We start from the raw sequence: 19878 nt of genomic DNA, 5'->3' as shown, positions 1-19878 counted from the left end.
TGGAGGTGACTGACAACCCAGGAGACCTGTGGACTGAAATTGCGGAACTGCTGCCTGCCGTCTCTCCCTTCGACGACTACAAGGAGAGCGACAGCGCAGCGGCGACTGACCTGACAACCGAAGAGATTGTTAACTGCGTTCGTGACGTCTCCAGTGATGACGACGACCCAAAGGAAGACGACTGTGGGTCACCGAACACAGAAGATGAGGTTGTGTCGAACACTGATGTTTTACTGCACATGAACGAAGTCTGCACTTTCATCGCTCGGTGCAATGACGCACCGGATGAGGTATTGCGCAAAGTGGAAGACTTAGACGCATCAGTCGTGCGTGCTGCACACGCCAGACGAAAATCACTGATTTCTTTAAAAAAGCAGCTTTGAAGTGAGCGAAACATTTTTATTTGAGAGTATGCTTGTCTGCACACACATCTACTGCAAAGGTATGTCATAATCATTCCTAGGTTTGTCCACTGGCTTATATCCGCAACTTTTTCATTACAACGATATTTCAAAATAACGAACGATTTTCGGCAGTCCCGCATGATTCGTTATAGCAAGATTTGACTGCATCTGGTAGTAGCTAAGCAATGTGCTTGGCACATTTCCGATGCCCATACCATCACACATCTGTCAAAGCCAGCAAATCCCAATCAGAGATATTACTGGACTTCCAGATGTGAACAAAACTTGACTGCCGTCTACCAAGTGAGAACTAAGAGGAATATCACAGAGAATCTCACTTCCAGGAAAATCCATTATCAGCCGAGTAGACAGTGTGGAGACGAATATTTCATGCCAGTCAACCTAAATGGCTGCCTGAACCTGAAGTTGTTAAGTCCATCCATGAAGAATGAATGTCAACAGTAACGACAGAGGCGGCTCAATGTTGACACGCATATCAGATACGACCTCACACTTCATAGGCTATAGAGGACGCACCAACAGTCACAGCCGGGAACGCCGAAGCTGCAGGACATCTTACATCAGAGGAACCTGCAGAAGGGGTGACTCTTACCTCCAGATGTATCCAGTCAGCCATGTGAATATCGTCAAGAACTTGACCTAGACAATGCTTTCACTTATAAGGGTCTCGAGAGAAGACTTTTGCAGCATCCAGTGTGCCATTGGCCTCAGCTCCAGTTGCACGAGGGCATCCCGCTCGTTCAAATGGAATAAATTTATTTGTTGACTTGGATATGGCTGTTGCTGCGTACTTCAGTTCTGCGACAAAACACTAAGGACCAAGCTACAAGAATTTTTGCCTCGCCTAAAACAAAAATTACTCCGACTAAACTTTCAGAAAAAGACTTAGTAGTTGTTCTATGAAACATGCAATCTTTCATATAGTGAGGTGGATCACCTCAATGCAAAATTGACAGCTGAAAACCTGACATAAATGCAATTTTTGCAACTTTGGGATCATTTCTCTCCCATATTTCGCAGTTGTTGCATACCAAAACATCTTAGCCAATTATTCAGGCACAAGACTGCTAGGAATAGTTAACAAAACAACTATGGATAGATCTAAAATTGTTATTCAAAATCAGAAAACTGCCTCAAATTGGTCTTTTTGCCTTATTATAGTAAAAATAAAGTCGAGGCTTACAAGGGCAAGTGCAAAATAAAGCACAACGTTTCTAACATATTGATATGAAATTTCTGCTTTCATAAAATTAGGATTCACTTTTTTTAAATTTTTTACATGCTTAGCTTTTAAGGGTACAATTTCAACAGGACTCGGGTAGACAAAAAAATTTTTGCACAAAATATCTTGGGAATGCATGGCGTTAGACCAAATAAATGTCAATTTAGAAAAGAATCTGAGACAGCTGAGCTTCATGTCTTCACGTCTTCATGTGGAACTTAATGTGTATATACTTTCTTTTGAGATAAACTCCAGTATGCACGCCAGTTCTTTTTTTCCATTTATTTGAAAAGAAAAAAAAATTGAATTATTATTCATAAGGCATTGATCACATTTTGAGCACGAGAGTACGAAAAAAAGGAGTTTTCCCAAATAGGCTGGCATATCAAAGTAGTTCATGTAGGTTCAAGCAGTAACAGCTAAAAATTTTGTATTTCTTGGCTCGCGCAAAGCGACAGCACACATAGGTACATTCACACATAATCATAGCAGAAAAACAAAATCTTACACAAGTGGGTCATTCCAACGGAAGTCAACTGGCCAGGCATAGAACTCACTGTCATATTTGGCAAGCTCTGTCTGAAAAAACAAAGGAAAAGAAAAGAACTCCCTATATATCTAAGAACCAATCCATTGCCAGACAGTGACATAAAAACTGATTGGCACTCCTACCTTTGACTCCTTGCTTAGATTTTGTTGTGCAGCCTGGAGGGCTCGCAAGAACTGACCATAGTCTGAACTGGCAATACGCCCGATGCCTGAAAGGAAGCGGTCACCAAAATTTCTGTTGCAAAAACCATGTCGAAAAAGAAAATCATGCAAAATTCAATATGCAAAGTTGCATATGAAATCCAGGCTAAGGGGTTCCTGAGCAAATGACACAGATGAGCACACTATCACAAGGTTTTATGAAATAACACCCACCCATGACAGCTATTTCCACAGAAGAAAATGTACATTTGGAAGGTCATCTTGACTGTTGCAGTAATTGCTAATTTTTGCTCTCATTTTTCTCAAGCCACAAGTAAATGAACAATAGCAGGCCTAATTGCATTTAGTAGTTAAAAAAAATAGTGGTGCACACTGCGCATACTCATACATTGGTCATACTTAAAAAAAAGATCTGCGCAAAGGTTGAGTAGTAGCTAACAACGCAAATACAGTAGAACCCACTTATAATGATACCGGATTTAACAATATATCGGTTATAACATTGAGAAGGTGCTGCAATGTCAACTCATGTGTTTTCTATGGCGAAATAATCTGCTTACTACAATGCCCCAATGACGTATTATCAGTTAAAATGATGAAGTCTGGTTGCTGGACGTCTGTGCCGAAAGGTAATGAAATGCGAAATCCTTGAAAATAAAAAAGAAAAAAAATTTCAGCCGCTGCATGATCACCCACCGCCCCAACAGCCGCTGTGCACTCATTTTCTAGCCTTCTCTGCATCGCCAGCCTCGCGCGCCGCTGTCTGGTCCACCTTCCACCCCTCCGAACATGAATGGGCTGGGCCAGCGCCTCCTATAGTTTTTGAAGGCACTTTCCTCCCTTCCGGCACCGACGTCAGCTCACTTTGACTGACGGAGTTGTCAGGGCGCATTGATCAGCAGGCCACACTTGGTTAGGGCTGGTTTGGCCATGTCTGTTTAGAGCTGGTTAGGGCCAGTGTGTGGTGCCACTCCAGAGAGCAATATCGAGATGGGCTTTGTGCGCATGCTTTGCAGATTTTGACATTTCATGTGCTCTACAAGCATACAATGACTGTGTTTTCTGGTTTCCTTGCTGTGCCAGAAGTGAAGCTTTGTAACTACTAGCAATACAGGATATGCCACTGCTGCGTGCCAAACTGCCATGGCAGCTACAACACAGGGAATAAAGTCAAGAGTTTTTTTCCTTCCCAAAGGACCATGACCGTAGAGCCAAATGGGAAATCACGAAGGTTTGTCATCGCAGTCTCGCTATTACTCACGACTATTTTTCTCACAAGATGGGCACCTTGTGATAGCTCTGATAGCCGGGCTATGGTGTAAATGACGCCGATATCACGATAATGTTGCATCCTCACATTATTGTTTGGATGCTACCAGTAGCACTGAACTTGAGGATGTGGAAGCGCAAAATATGATTTGGACGATAGAGATCAGCAAAACCAGCCTACACATCGTCAGCTATTTGGTCTTAAATTTTCCATGGGGAGAAAAGAGTTAATAGGATCCAACTGTTCTGTTACATGCTGCGGCTGGAAATGTTTTATTCCCAGCTTAGCTACTGAACATTTGATGAAGTTTACACTTTGTTCATAACATAACAGGTGGATGTTGACAGGTTCATACGTTTAACTTCACATTGATTTTGGTATGTTTTGCGATGACATTGTACTACCCCAACTTTTCACATAATTGTTCCGATACTTTTTATATTGTTGCAGGTGTACATCTTCACTTCAAGCTCGAATATCTAAGGAACCTCAGCATATATATTAAAATGACCTACCAAATTCAAAACCTCCTTAAAAATATCCAGTAGTTATAACTATGATTGTTAACATCTTCATTCACAATTTCAAAAAAATAACATCGCCATGCATGATCTGTCCCTTTGCATTTGAGCATAATAGTAGGAGCTGTTTTGTGCCAATGTCAAGCGATTCTTTTAATTTTTTTTTGCATCTCAGCATAATTAACCATTAAATTATAAGTGCCATTCTTGAACAGAGCAGAAATTCACATTTGTCATTCAACAGTGTTTTTTTTAGACTTCACATGAACGGCAAAGGGCTGACCTGCATAGCTCAAGCAATGCACAGCCACATTTCCACCAGCCAGAGTCACTTTACATACATAACTGTGTTTTTATGTTATTACTGGCAAATCTGATGTGCACATGCCCACACGATAAATGGGGTTTGTACATTAGTTAATAGTGCTTGGCATTTAAGTCTTGAATGTTCCATTTAGTCATTTCACTCTTAAGTATGAGCTGTACTCTTACTGGTAGTTTGCACCAATATTGCTAACAGTGAGCCACCATTTCACTACCTCAAATCACATTGTACCCATTTTAACCACACACATTTTTCTTTAATGATTCACATTCCCTTCATTGTCATCTGTTCAGGCACTTGTATGTTTAAAGGCTAGATGGAAGCTGAAGGAAAGACTCTTTTACACAACAAGTGCTTTTCATCAATGTACTGGGTGAATATAGCAGATGAACAGCACAGACAATATATTTTTCATATTGAAATATAATGCGTTAACATTTGGAGATACTTAAAAGAAAAAAAATGCAAAGAAACAAAGGTTTACACATATTTTTCTGGAGAGAAGCTGGAAATTCATGCATTAGCTAAAGAAAGTTAGGAAAACAAAATTTGCACACTGTTGTCTTCATGCATAGGCAGGTTTAGATGAGTCACGGGGGTGAGCAAATGTCATGGGTGAGTGCCGGTGAGTGCGAGTGAACGAGAGTATGAACACCAGTGAATGCCAGTGGATATGAGCGAGTGCACGGCAAGAAGAAATACTGGTGGGGGAGTACCCATACATTTTTCCAACCTATGCTTTCACAACATTTTAAACAATACTTCAGACAATGAGGGCTCTCTGCTCCAAACCTATACACACAAGTACTCAACTCAGAAGCAATTGTCTAAAAAAAGTAAGCCTTACCTCTCAAGCAAATGGTGCCAACCATGACCACGCATATGACACCTGCCAGCCTGGTCAAGGCATAAACACCTTCAAATGTGACATAACCTGCACACAAAATGAATACGAAATGTGTATGTGCACACGCACACACACGCACACACACACATTGCTAATTCACCTGTATACACAGTTACATAAGACAGAACATGAAAAGATTAATGGGAAAAGTCCTTGTCCGTTCACATCATTCTTAAGAGTTAGCATGCCACTAAATTATGTCCACCAACTAGCAAAATGTGTTCCATCAGATTTTTTTCTCTGCTGGGGTGCTGCTGATGGCTGCAATTCAAGAAGACTTGGGAGCATCTGCACCACAGCAGTCACAAGAGCGAGATTGCTTTGCTCAGGACATGCTCACAAAAATAATCCAGATATCCCTAGGAGAAAAATTCATTCCTTCAATAGCCTCTGTTGCTAGATTCTGGACACACCACATTTGCTGCTGTTATTCTCATCGCTTCCAGTGATCAAGCTCACCTAGTCATCTGTAGTGTGCTTAGTCTACAAGTATGAAATGAACCTCGCCAAGAAGATGCATATCAGTCTGCCACTTCATGACCCAGAACAGGTTAACGTAAAAAACAAATGCATATACCTTCTGTGAGAAAACTATATGTAGCACATCACTTTATTTAGCATCTATAAGATATTCATGAAGCAACCCTTTTTCTGCAGGCATCAAGTCACTGAATCAGTGGCTTTCACAGCCAAATTTAGCAGGTAAAGATAAAAGATTCTTGATTTGAAGAACCCAGTAGTAAAAAATTGGGCATCTCTACTACATAGGCCCATTTATGCAAGGAGATTCAGAAGTTTTTCTAAGTGTGAGGGCAAAGCAGAGTATAATGTTGGGCTAGTTGATACCCAGCTGTCAAAGTGCATGCTGCAAAAGGTAAGTACAAAGAAAAAGTAAACAGAAAGAGTGCCACTTTTGCAACTAATTCTATTTCTGGAAATTGTGCACATAAAGGAAACATGAAGCTACCTTCATGCTTTCTTTTCCCGCTGCTTTCATTGAAAGAGGGCTTCTCTGCAAACCTTGCCTATGTGATGCTCGACTGTGCAACTACTTTCCACTGGCTGGCAAGAAGAAAATGGGAGCTGCGAGTTTTGGCAGACAGTAGAGCCCTCCACATGAAGTTCAAAGTACAAACTTCTATGTCTATAAACTCCAAGATAGCAGAGCAGTGCATGTTGCTTGCTGCACACGCCGCCGAATCTCGAGGCAATGCACGGCTAAGCTAAAACAGCCCCTCTCGTTCAGCCTATAGCAACAAAAAACATAACCGACCTGAGGGACCACGTGCGACTGTCGCCAATACTTTGCTGTCAATGCATCATGACAGAAATCTGAACAAAGACCAACAATTAGTTCAGAATGAAAGGGCAAAACTGAGCAGGACGAGAATGTGGCATATCCAAAGCGACCAGCACTTCCTTTGATGGGTGCCGCCATGTGGCTCTCCACAAGTTGTTCTTATGTGTGTCAGTGTTCAACATAAACCAGGAAAAAGTTAATTAAATGTGGTTTAGTGACGCAAAAGCGGCTAAGGCTATGATGGGCCAAACACGAAGTGTTTTATAATACCATTTAAGAGGAGAAAGGCTGTGTTAATCTACATTTTATGTAAAAAGCCAGTGTCGTCTAGGAATTTACGCATATCAGGTAATGGGACTACCAAATCATCTCCTAAAATTAAAGCAGGATGTAAAGGTACGTGTAGTTGATATAGGTTGTGCAATAAGTTTCGTCTTTGCACTTCAATATGTGTGCATGTGAGTAATATATGCATAACTGTTAGTGGTTCTTGGCATTTCTCACATGCTGGTACGTCCTCTTTTGTAAGTAAATAATTGTGTGTGAGGTGTGTATGCCCAATGGCGTAGTTGACATAGAGCTACTTCAACGAACCACTCCTGGTGGTTACACGACTTCCACTCACCAAGTATGGGTTTGTGAGATGTAGCTTGTTGTCTGTACAATGATCCCATTCGTGTTGCCACTTTGACGTTAAGGCCTTCTTAACGGCACGGATACTGTCTTTATATGGAAGTGTTGTGTTTATTATGTCTTTGTACGCTGCCATCGATGCACATCTATTAGCTGCTTTGTTACCCAGTATCCCAACATGACTTGGTACCCAGCAGAAACGAATTGACCTGCCACATTTGTTAAGCGTGACCATGTTTAGTATATCCCCTAGCAGGGGTTCACACTCAGATTTCAGACGTAGAGCCTTCAGTGTTCTTAAGAAATCAGTGTATATGACTGTATTTTTGTGTTTGCCAGTGATAATATTTTTAACTACAACCCATACAGCATAAACATCAGCAGTGGAAACAGAGGCATGTTTTGATAGACTAATACTTGTTTCCCAATTTTCCGTTATGGCCCCTACACCCACATGTTCTTTTGTTTTAGAGCCATCAGTGTAGAATTCCATGTTATTGTGATATTTGTCCTGAAGAGCATGGAATTCTTGTATAATGTGTTCGTGTGGAGTGTCTCTTTTCTTTAAATATGTTGGTGTCCAGTCGCATAACTGTGTGAAATCGTACCACAGGGGCAATTGTGGTTTTTTGGCAACTTGGAGGACTTTGCGAAGGATGTCATACTCCCTATAATATTCCTAATATCGCAGGCCAAGCAGCCTAATTATGTTCGGTTTATTTGTGTAATGTAAGCGTGAGTTGCACTGTGTAACGATGTTGTAGCATATGTGTTGAGGTGAGGACTGAACTTTGAGCACATAGGAAAAAGAAGTGAGTAATGCTGTGCACTGCTGTAGGGGAGGTTCATTACACTCGACATATATAAACTTTGAACAGGTGATGTTCGGTAGGCACCACTTGCTAGTCGTAGTCCCAGGTTATGTACTGGATCGAGTCATCGAATGTAAGACTGTCTGGCTGAGCCATAAACCATGCAGCCGTAGTCTAGAATGCTGCGCACAAGAGATCGGTAGATACGTAAAACACACGTTCGGTCGGAACCCCAATGCTTATGAGATAAAACTTTAAAGCAAAGTGTTAAATATCCTTAATCTTTAGTGCTTTTATGTGAGCTAGGAAGTTTAGTTTGGCGTCAAAGGTTACTTCTAAAAACTTATGGTCCTGTTTCACCGGCAGTATGGCATCATTCAATTTTAGGACTGGATCACTGTGTAGCCCTCGTTTCTGAGAGAACAAAACAGTAACTGTTTTCAGTGTGGAGAAACGGAAACCATTTTTGTTAGCCCACTGTGTAAGTTTATTTATTGTGATTTGAAGCTGCCTTACACAGGTTGACAAATTTGAGGCGCAGCAAGCCACTTGGAGATCGTCTACGTAAACAGAGTGCATAAGAGACAACGGTATAATCTTATTAACCGAGTTCATTTTTACTATAAAGAGTGTTTCCTGTGTAAATGTATGAGAATGTACTGAGCCCAAACGTACCTGAAATGTTCTATTAGACATAAAATTAGCTAGGCCGTTCAGCATTTTACCACAGATGCCGAGGTCAGCCAGGTCTCTTAAAATTCCATATCTCCACGCGGTATCATGGGCTTTTTCTAGATCGAAGAAAACTGCAGGACAGCGTTATTTGTGTAAAAATGCATATCAAATTTCATGTTCTAGGCGGACAAGATGGTCAGTAGTTGGAACAACCCTATTTATATCCACACTAGTGGGGTCTATAAGGTTTCTCGATTCTAAAATAAACGAGAGTCTTATATTGATAATGCTTTCATATGATTTTGCCAAACAGTTTGCGAGGGCAATGGGTCTGTAGCTGCTTGCGGAAGCTGGGGATTTACTGGCTTTTAGAAATGGAACTACTATTGCCTTTTAACACTCTTCCTGCATTATACCAGATTCCCAGATTATGTTGAAAAATTTTAGGAGAGCATCTACAGATGCTTGAGATAGATGAGCTAGCATGGTGCAGTGAATACGGTCGTGACCTGGCGCCACTTTTTCCCTGCAGAAAGGATTATTTCTTGTTGTGTGAAGGGGGAATTGTACGGTTCATCTGACGCGCCAGTAGTGGACAGCTTCCGTTTTTCAGCACACTACTTGTACTTTAAAAATTCCTTTTTATAATTCACTGAACTGGATACATCACAAAAATGTTCGCCAAGTATATCTGCCTGTTCTTGTATTGTTGTTTATGTGCCTGGACTTGTAAGTAACGGTATTGTGTAAGATGAGTAATCTCCCCAAAACTTTCCAACCTGTTCCCACATTCGCTTAGACGTGACTGAACTGTTTATTGAAGATATGTAGTTCTTCCACAATGATTTTTCTGCCTGCTTTCGGATAAATCGCACTTTGGCTTTGGCCTGTTTAAAGCAGAAGCGTTTAAAGCGTTCGTATAGGTGGGGGGGGGGTCTTGTAAGATTCCCCAGGCCCTATTTTGAAGTTTTTTGCTTCTGTATACTCGGGAGTCCACCAGGGATAGATCTTTTTGCGCACAAGGCCAGATGTTTGCGGTATTGCCTTTTTTGCCGCTGAAATTAAAACCGCCGTGAACTTTTCATTAATTTCATTTACGCTGAGTTCACTTGAAAATACTTAGTTTTGCATGTTTCACGAAAAGCAGCCAGTCGGCAAGATGTATTTTCTAGCGGCGAGGTTTAAAATTTGTAATGGGTAGTGACGATGCAAGTTTGATGACAGCAGGTAGATGATCGCTGCCTTATGAGGTGTTCAGGAGTTCCTATTTAAAATCGCTAAAAACACATGGTGAGCAAAAGGCTAAATCTAAGCAACTAAAATTCCGTGAAGTAGACGAGAAATAGGCTGGCGTACCCAAGTTTAAAAGACAAACGGTATTAGATAAAATGAAATCTTCAATAAGCTGCCCTCTTTGGTCAGTTTTATCGCTGCCCCAAAGAGTAGAATGAGCATTAAAGTCTCCCACTAAAAGAAAATGCTCCGGCAACTGGTCAATTAAATTTTCCAGGTCTCGAGTAAAATGGGTATGGGGAGGAATGTACAATGAACGGATGGCGACAGTCTCAAATGATAAAACGGTGCCAGCTACAGCCTCGTATGGAGTATTTAGTAGAACATTCCGTGTGGGGATGCCGCCTTGAACAACAATAGCGACACCTCGTGATAGATGGCTGGAGTGCTCGCGGTCCTTTCGTACGACAGTAAAACCTTCAAGAAAATGTGCATTTTTGGGGCCTAAGTTTGTTTTTTTGAAGGCAGAATACTACTGGTGATAACTTATTTATAATGTCTTTGATGTCACCCAGATTGTGAATTAGGCCTCTGCAATTCCAATGAATGATGAAAGCCATTTTGTTGGAACTGAAAAAAAATTGTGTGCGAGCTTACAAGTTGTAGGTGACATGTATTAAAAAGTTGATTACTCGCATTAAGGGCGGTAACCGTTTAGGTTACCTGTCCCTTTCTCAGCACAGTTACAAGATGTTTCTCCTTCTTGGAGCGCTCCAAGGATATGGATCTTTTGGCGTCAATGATGCCGGGGTTTTCGGATCGACCTCCATCGCCTTTTCAGAGGCGCTGGGTGATCGAGAGCCAGGCGCCGAGACGCGAGTCTCAGGCCGTGGGGTTCAGTTCAACTTCGGGCCCTGCGGCACTGCAGTCTGCCGGCCCGTCTTCGATGATGATGGAGCAGCACTGGCTGCAGTCACCAAAGGGATGGTTGGAGTTTCTACAGGAGTACCGGACGTGGACCCTGTAGACTCCTGAAACCGGTGTGGCGCTGCCCCTGCCGCATCACACTGGCATAGCTTACTTGAGGTAAGTGCCCAAGCCTTTTCCTCGCTTCATAGAATGAGATATTTTACAGTTATTGCGATGATTTCTTTCTTTTTTCCATCTAGGGCAGCTCGGTGAGTAAGCTGGATGATCGTCCTTGCAATTGACACATTGTGCAGGAGCATTGCAGTTGTCAGATGGATGGTTGTTGGCACTACACTTCGTGCATGTGTCCTTTCCTCTGCACGATTGTGATGCATGTCCAAACCTCTGGCACTTGAAGCACCGCCTCGGGTTCGGTATGTATGGTCGGACGTTGATTTTCAGGTAGCCCGTGTCAAGTGAACTGAGCACAGTACTAGAACCAAATGCGAGTACTATGCGTTTTGTGGGGATCTGTTGGTTGTTTCGTCGAAGTGTTATCCTTTGTACCTTGATTGCGTCCTGCTCCTGGAATCCCTCAAGGAGCTCTTTGTCACTGAGGTTCAAGAAATCCTCTTCCGATATTACTCCTCTGCTTGTGTTGAGCAAGTGACGTGGGGAGATTGTGATATCAATGTCATAGAAACTTGCGAGTTCAGTTATTTTTTCAACTTGGCCTTTCTTTGTCAGTTCGAGAAGGAGGTCTCTGCTTGCCATCTTTGATGCTTTGTAGCCTGATTCGATTGTGTTTGATAGGCATTTTGATACTAAGAAAGGTGATAATTTTCTAATGGTTGTGTTGCCTTCACTGTGAAGGACATGGAACTTTAGGAAGGTGTCATGGTTTGGTTTCAGTAGGAACTGAAATGTTGCTTTGCTACGCCCTCGTTCTTGAGGGCGATCTTGGAGGGGGGGAAAAGCGTTTGCCATGTAAACAATGGAAAATTCGGTGGCGATGGTAGCCACCCACCACCGAGCCCAACTAGGGGATGCTACTAGGTTGGGAATAATACCTGCAGACACCAGCCATGCATCACCGCTATAACCTAACATATATGTACCCAAGACTGGATATATTACACACGGTCAACCCTTGCCGCCAGGAAATACGGAAGTATTAAGAAGTGAAGACAGGAAAGATGAAAAGGTGAGAGAGAAAGACGAAGATGGAGAGGAGGACAGGAAAAGGCGACTGTCGATTTCCTCCAGGTGGGTCAGTCTGGAGGTGCAGTCTATGTGAAGCAGAGGCCGAAGAAGAGTTGTGTTGCCTCTGCCGAGAGGGGGGGAGGGGGGGGCCTTAAAGATCCAAACACCCAGCATCGGCTCAACCTCCAGGATCCCCCTTTCCCCAGACACGGCTAAGCCGTGCATGGTTACACAGGGGAGGGCCTAATCCTCGTGTGCTTGGGTACGTGGAGTCTCAACACACCAAACACCTGCTGACGTACTTGCGGGGTAAATCAGGAAAAAACATGCGTGTTTATATGTTAACTATATAATGTAACAGAATATTTGACAAACAAATTTTATTTTGCTGAATAAGAATATTCACACAAGATATGACGAATGCCTTTGAACCCACACGTCTAGAATTCGTTCCTTACCTAACAAAAGGATTCTTTTTGTGAGGACAGGTGAAGGGAGCTTTCAGAGTACACATGCTTCCTCCATACATCCTTCATAGTAAGAAAGCATGAAGCGCTGCTCACATAAGGTTAGGAAGTGGGCCAAGGAAAGGAAGTGTGGAGCAAAAAAGAAAGAGTGACCAACAGATACGCTGAAGAGCTGATCACTGGAGCCTATACCCTACTGCCATTTTTATTTCCTTCATTATTCTAGCTGTGGGCGCCACAGCGCCACCCGGCTAGACTGCAAGCGTGAAATGGACACGATGCGGACATTCTTGAGGTTGTAAGAGCAGGTGATGCTCTGGGGAATCCGTGCTCTGGAGATGCAGATAGCTGATTGGTGTCTCCATGTAGACCGGCTTGAGGCAGCCTATAGAGACTGTCTCCCCACGTTCATGCTGCATAATGACAAAAGTCTTGATGGAATGGCACAGAACCGGGAAGGGCCCATCATAGGCCGGCATAATAAGTGCCCAAATATAGTCTCGCCTAAGAAAAGAAGTGTGGCAGTCGCGAGGTACAGGTGTTCGAATATGTGTCGCTTGGCGGACCTATGTTTTACAGGCAGGAGGTTGCGAAAGCAGTTGTCGAGGTGCTGAAGGTAGGGTTGATATTCAGGAATAGTCTTTTCTGTTGTGAAAAGGTCGTTGGGAAGATGTCATAAACCAATTTGGCCGTAGAGCAGCCAAGGTTGTGGCGGAGGACAGCCCAAAGCCCAAGCATTACCAATGGTCACTCCAGTGCTAATGATCACGGCATGCGGTAAAGGCCGTCTTGAGCTGCCGATGAAGAATCTTGACCATGCCATTAGCGGACGGATGGTAAGCAGTAGTGCAGCAGTGCTTCACAACCAGAATGCGGGCAAGTGCAGCAAATAATGCAGATTTAAACTGTTGTCGTGTTGACATGTGTGCGTACCTGTTTGAGTGCACAGGTCAGCCTCGAAGACCAGTCGTGCATCTTTAAACATTCGTGTCATGGATTCACCCTTACAGCAACACTGTCACTGTAATTATGAGCTGTGGTTTAGCAGCAACGAGTAGTTAAGAAACATACGTGACGGTCGCAACAGCATGATACCGTTCTGTTATAGATGAAATGCTGAGTCGTAATGGATGGGCAGCCGAAACATGAAACCCATGAAGAAACGAATGTTGAAGAGCTGATCACTGGAGCCTACACTCCGTTACGATCTTCATTTCCTTTGTGGTTCTAGCTGTGGGTGCCAGCTGGCAGCGTAGCAGGTGCAGGCACTACAGAAAGTTTCAGAGTTTGACCCTAAGACATTCTTTAAAAAAGCCTTATACAGAAATTTTCTGTAAAAACTGCAGCAAAGCAGTTATAGCTGCCTGAAGTAATAGCAAGTTACTTTCTACCCTTCGCTGCAGTCTTCCTATAGCATTCATCCTCACTACAGTATGTGACAAGTATGCATAGTCTTTGGGACACATTGGACTGGTGCACTTCTACCAATGTCTACCAATTTTGCCGCAACTGTCCCACGTGCTACATCACTGCTGGCATTACCAAGCCCTATGGCTATATCAGTACATCGCAATTAATGGTTGTGTGCTTTGCAGCAGATCATAAATCATAAAAACATCACTTGTAACAATATGCAGCAAACAAGGAAGATAGTGCTACTGGCAAATAGCATGTGGTGTTGTTTTGCTTGCAATTTTAGACTTCCTACAAAACAGTTTGCAAAAATATGTTGCCCAGATTATATTTTTATCCTTTAACTCAATTTTTAGCTAAACAACCTACCACTAAACTCAGAAGGATACTGTATTGAAATAAAAATACTGTGTTTTGTTAAGCAGTAGATTTGAATTGCTCCAATGAGTTAATGCTAAAAATGCCTGTACTGGAGGTGCTTCTTTTCACCAATGTGCATTTACTCAATGTTCATACGAATGGCAGTTTCGACAAGTTGGTAAACCATGCTGTTGTAAACATTACATTTAACTAAACAAATACTCACTCATACCTTGTGCCTGCACTAATTGTGCGCGAAATGAATACAAGTGTAATATACACCTTATTTCATCCTGTCTCTTACCTTTCCGATTCATAAAGAAACAGAAGTTATTTTTAATATTTATTTGTACTTACCTGCACCCGTTTCTCCCACCACCACAACGATGGCGTTGACTTTTTTTTTTTTATGCAAGATAAATGAATGAATGTGCCTTTTTACACACAGCGCTTCACCGAAGATGCCTAAACCTGCTTAATTGCCTTATAAAACCCACAAATTTGCCGAACTTGCCAATTATTTTCCAGTATAAAAATAAATGCCATCTAAACATTATTGCACACGATCTAAAGGTAGGACCTTTTAATTTAAAGAGACTCACAATCGGCCTGAATGTGTTGAGAGATGTTGATGGAAATGAAATTATGATTTGTAGCGACAGAATCCAGCATGCTGTTCGCGATTTAAGAAGGAATCAACCAGTAAGTGGCGAGACCTGGTGGTGAAATCTTGGTACTACAGATGTATTCTACGAGATTACATAAGTCGACTGTTATCAAGTAGAGCATAATTATTGATTAAAATTGCAGTTGGTATATTATCAAACAATTGCGCATTATTCTATGCTTCGGAAACCAAAATGCACGCATGGCTATGGCAACAGACTGAACTCTGTATCACGTGTAAAGGCGTCACTTCATTTTCGATCCGATTGGTTTCGTTTTGACTGGTTAAATACCAAAGCAGTTGGACAGTAAACCACGAAGTCATGTAGCTATCATCGTAGAAATAATTTAACAATTGGGAAGACATGAATTGCAGGAACGTTGACTTGATAGACAAAATCATACTTTGTTACAGCTACGGCCACACTTGTCTGCCTGTCCCTAATGCCGGTGTATAATCGCTATCGCATCCACCTATCATCATTTTCAGCATGCTTCCAGTGAATGACTACATCCTCACTGCAGATAGAAAAATTCTCATAAAAAATGTTCCACGACATTTTCTGCGTTAGCACTTAATTATTTGACACTGACCGATTAGCATTCCATTGCACTAAAAAAAAGGGGGGGTACCATGAAAATTGGTTGTCAGCTCCTTTAAAGCTTTCCAACTTACCTCTTCGGTACAAGACTGCAGCAATGATAGGTGAAGTGTAGACACCTATAGACCAGGCCAGTGAAAGCTGTGAAACATCAAAAACAATAATAAAAGTTGGTGCATGCCTTGCAAGTCTGAAAAAAATTAATTCGACATACTTCAAATGACGTTGTCGTGACTGTTTTCCCTGGTTAGCATGCCGACTCGCAGGAGACATGGCTGGGATGGGTTAAGTAAAGCTGAGGCTTAAATAATCAGACACAGAAATTCCCATAACTGTACACCTTTCCATTGCTTACATTTGGGTGTTGGAACATGCTTTCTTTGGACTGTTGAAAGCAGGTGCAGAGAGCAAGTGTTCATGTAAGCTTACAACAGAGTAGGACAGATTGTGACAGCACCCAGGGACCTATCATTGAAACATCAATAACAAGCATCCCTGCAGCAGCGCACAGCCGACAGCTATTTCATTAGCTCAGCCATAAAGTGACATATGCTCAAAGATTATGTCTATCACAGTAGTATTTTATGAAATAAGAAGACTGCCCCCTGTAAAAGCTTGCATGTGAGCGCAGTTTTGTATTTGTACAGAGTAAGGATTAATGAAATTTGATGACAGGATAACAAGTACACGAATGCAAATTCGTACAGGTTGAAATGTGAAAAGGTGCAAGTGGGTTAAACACATACACAGACTTGCTAAAGGTGCAAAGATGCTAATACAGAAACAAATGCACACGTGCACTGCATGGCCATGTGCAAGGCAAGGCAAAGGAAAAATGAAGCAGTGAGCAAACAAGTTACAGAGCATTGCCATGCATATTTACAACACCAACATAATCTACATGGCAATCAAACTGTCAAAACAGAAAACCAAACTGTAAAAAACATAAAAGCATTCCTGAAGTATTGGTACATACCCTTGAATGGTGAAACAATACAACATCGCATACAATCCATTATACATGGCAGCTGACCAGAACTTCTATCATAAATTGGTGCCATTACGATTAATGTTTAGCACTGTTGTGTCTGGCAGTCCTTCTGGATAAAGGATGAGCACCGGCGAGCGTGCTGCTATGGGATGCCAGTCATGCTTCATCTTTACAATGCCAAGGAGCTGGCGACGAAACCTGAGTCATGTCAAGAGAATTGACAAGCGATTATGTCTCGCGTATTCGCCTGTTAACGACCCAGAGCTGGCGGACAAGACAAGCTCCAGAAGCCCAAATTGTGAAGGGGTCATCGGCCTTGTGCAAACTGCTAATTGCTGCAAAGAGCCTAGACTGCAGAGTTCGTGGGAACAGCATCAACCCCCATGATTCACATGAAATCGCATTGAGTATTGCATTGAGGGCGGGTCGAAGCTTGGATACCAGAGGTGGAGTTGGAAGTGGAAGTGTGACATCATTGGTGGGATTTTGCAGACTGTGTAACAGTTCCAATTGGCCAAGAAGGTTTTTAATTCCCTCAACGTGCAGAGGGGGAAATTGACTGCTTCTATAGGCGAGCTTGAATGTTGAAGAGTGTGCTTGGACATGTAAAGACTTGACATGTAGTAAGGCTCTGAGAATCATAGAGCCATTCTTGTAAATCACCTTGTAAATTTGTTCAGAAAACTTGATTTTCTCTTGTTTCCTACTTCGTTACGACGGAATACACACTGGAAGTTTCGCACTAGGGATCCTCTCGCCCCTGCCTGGTTGTGATGGGCTCCTGGACGCCTGCGGCCTGCCGACAACGTCACACTAGCCAGACGTACTGCCAGTTGGGGTTCTAGTAACCGGTATCTGAACAGTGCTCAGCAAAGATTATTATCTTTGACACACTTTGTGCATTTTGTTCTCGCAATTTTAGACGAGAAAAGCAAATGCATGCCCAACTGTTTTCCTAAGAATATTAACATAACTGAGTGCATAATCACTCTCATAAATCTGAATGCATGAGTGCACTGCAGTCACCAGCTCCAGAGAGCACAGGCCATGGTTATCTGTTATCAGCACTGGCTTGCATGGGCACTCGTTGACAGCAAGTGTAATTAGTCTCTGCCAGCAGCAGTGTAGTTGCAGCGGTCATATTTACTGACATGAACTGTCAGATGCAAGCTCGCAAAGCTGCCTTGGCCCCAGCAGCCAATGCTCTGTAACCCTAGTGATTCCAGGAGCCACACACTGTGCATTCAGGTTAACTCTGATGGCAGCAGTACAGGCATTTTATTACACTGTTACATAAAAGCACAGAGTGCTTCGAGCATGTGCCTTGTGTCAGAGATAAAATGTTCAGATGACAGATGAATTTAGCCACTGGCTTTTATGCGGAAAACAAGCTACCAAAGATACACACAGATCTTCAAAAACACCGCAATAATAATATTTGCTTTGAGAAACAAACAGTGCAAGCAGAAAAAAAAGCAAGCAAATGCAACATGGCTCTCTTGGCTCAGCACTTCAAACCAAGTACCCTAAAAGAAAAACTGCACACTGTTAGTTTTGTAACTAGTGCTCTAGTTACACAACACTGACCTACAATGCTACAACTATAATGCAACTTGTAGAAGAATTAAATCCTGCAAAAATACTGATGCTGTTTCCACCATATAATTGCATATGTGACAGCAATTAAAATGAACAAAGTGATAAAAGACAGGCACACATCCAGAGCAGGAAATGGAAGTACAGATAGACATTAAAGCAGTTGCTTAAAAGGGTAAAAATTAGTTGGATGCAAAACCAGGCAGTAACAAAAAAAAAAAAAAACAGAGGCAGAGCACAAAGAGAAGTAGAAAACAAGAACAAAGGCAGACTTCAGGCAGAACAAACACTTCAAACAAGAGAAGTAGAAAAGCACACCAAGCAACACTAATAAGCGATGCAGGTGGCCAACACTTACTGCAAAACTTACGGATCGTATTATATTATCGCTGTAGCCTTCAACTCCATTTGGCTCATAGCTGCGGCCCTATTTGAAAGAAACATACAACAATGCTTTTGAATCACACTAGACCAACAGCTGCACATACCAATGAAAGTAGAGCTTATTTTTCTTGCTAAATTCCCTGTAACATTTCAGACACAGGATACCATATAGACTCGTGTAAGGGCCGAACTTTTTTTCACAATTTCAACGAGGTGCGGCTCTTACACAGGACTGAACCTTTTGGTCAAAATGCCACCAGCAACTGTTGTACACCCCAGATCCCCGAATTTACCATTGCATCAGAGTTCAACGTGCAGCTCTCACCATATAGTAGGGACACAGAGAAATGCGCAGCAGACGAGAATTCATCGATGCGCACGTACAGCATCGTGGCACTGAACACGATTGCTTCTCCGATTTAAATTTTTACAGAGAAGCTGTATATGGCTGGGTCTGGAAAAAATTTTGTACATCTATTGAGCCTTGTAGATCTAGAATTTCTCCCCATACGTGGGCCAATCCCAAAGACAGTGCAATACTGGGCTGACCCGCAGCAGAGGTGAAGCAGGCTTTAAGCACTCTGCTAACTTGCAAAAATAAATTCAATATCTTAGGTCCAAATACAACCCGTATCAGATATTAAGCTGATAAGAACAGGGGAGGTTTTCTGTACGAGTCCACCTAGTATACTGTCCATTTTGGCAGTTCCCGATTGGCTAGGGCCACTCGTCTCCTCCTCGCTCGTACAGCTGCATCCAATCAGCAGCGGTCGAAATGGTCAGTCCATTAGGTGGGCTCTTACAGAATACCCCCCCCAGATACTATACTTTGACCCGCGTCATTCATGTCTACGTCTGCACCGCGCTCTCTTTGTCAGCGTTCCAAGCCCTTGCGTATCTCCTTTCCTTTCCTTCTGCTCTCCCATGGTGGCGGTCTCGTAAGCGTGCTGCCCACCTGGACCGCAAGGCGGTAAGAAATGCAAACCACCCATGTGGCTCCAATCCTGCAAACTTGGAACATTTCACCGCAGCAACGGCCAGGTTTCAGAAGGCATTTGTGGGGAACCAATTTTGTGTGGCCTGTGTTGTGCGTGACCACTTGTGCTTTTCAAGTGACATCACAACTATTACTGCACTGCAGGACATCGACAAATGCACGACTGCCTTGGCTGCGAAGCAGTGTGTGCCGTCAGAGTGCGGCGAGTTCTCGTGCCGGGATTCGTTAGTAAAAGGTGTCGTACCGCGTTTAGCAA

The 19878-nt window shown here is 42.6% G+C and overlaps 1 protein-coding gene and 1 non-coding gene across 7 annotated transcripts in view; both read right to left on the bottom strand.

The window, feature by feature from the left end:
* The window catches only part of LOC126547386 (phosphatidylserine lipase ABHD16A), a 154965-nt gene that overhangs the window by 125870 nt on the left and 9217 nt on the right, over positions 1 to 19878 (bottom strand). For 3 of the 6 annotated variants that reach the window (XM_050195373.3, XM_055062894.2, XM_050195371.3), the window contains exons 2-6: positions 18600 to 18668; positions 15729 to 15795; positions 5322 to 5408; positions 2320 to 2405; positions 2156 to 2226 (exon numbers count right to left, since the gene is read on the bottom strand). In XM_050195373.3, coding sequence (XP_050051330.1) covers positions 2156 to 2226; positions 2320 to 2405; positions 5322 to 5408; positions 15729 to 15795; positions 18600 to 18668 — 380 coding nt within the window. Of the gene's footprint in view, positions 1 to 2155; positions 2227 to 2319; positions 2406 to 5321; positions 5409 to 15728; positions 15796 to 15868; positions 15930 to 18599; positions 18669 to 19878 lie in introns of all 6 variants that reach the window. The other 3 variants (XM_055062895.2, XM_055062896.2, XM_050195372.3) reach the window with 3 other exon arrangements.
* On the bottom strand, positions 19132 to 19314 carry LOC126547479 (U2 spliceosomal RNA). Its single transcript, XR_007602729.1, has one exon. It is a non-coding gene; the product is annotated as a U2 spliceosomal RNA (small nuclear RNA).

This window comes from Dermacentor andersoni, chromosome 1, assembly GCF_023375885.2.
Source record: "Dermacentor andersoni chromosome 1, qqDerAnde1_hic_scaffold, whole genome shotgun sequence".
In the NCBI taxonomy this organism is placed as follows: Eukaryota; Metazoa; Arthropoda; class Arachnida; order Ixodida; family Ixodidae; genus Dermacentor; species Dermacentor andersoni.
Note: the sequence above shows the minus strand (reverse complement) of the source record. Positions and strands in the feature narration are given on the sequence as shown.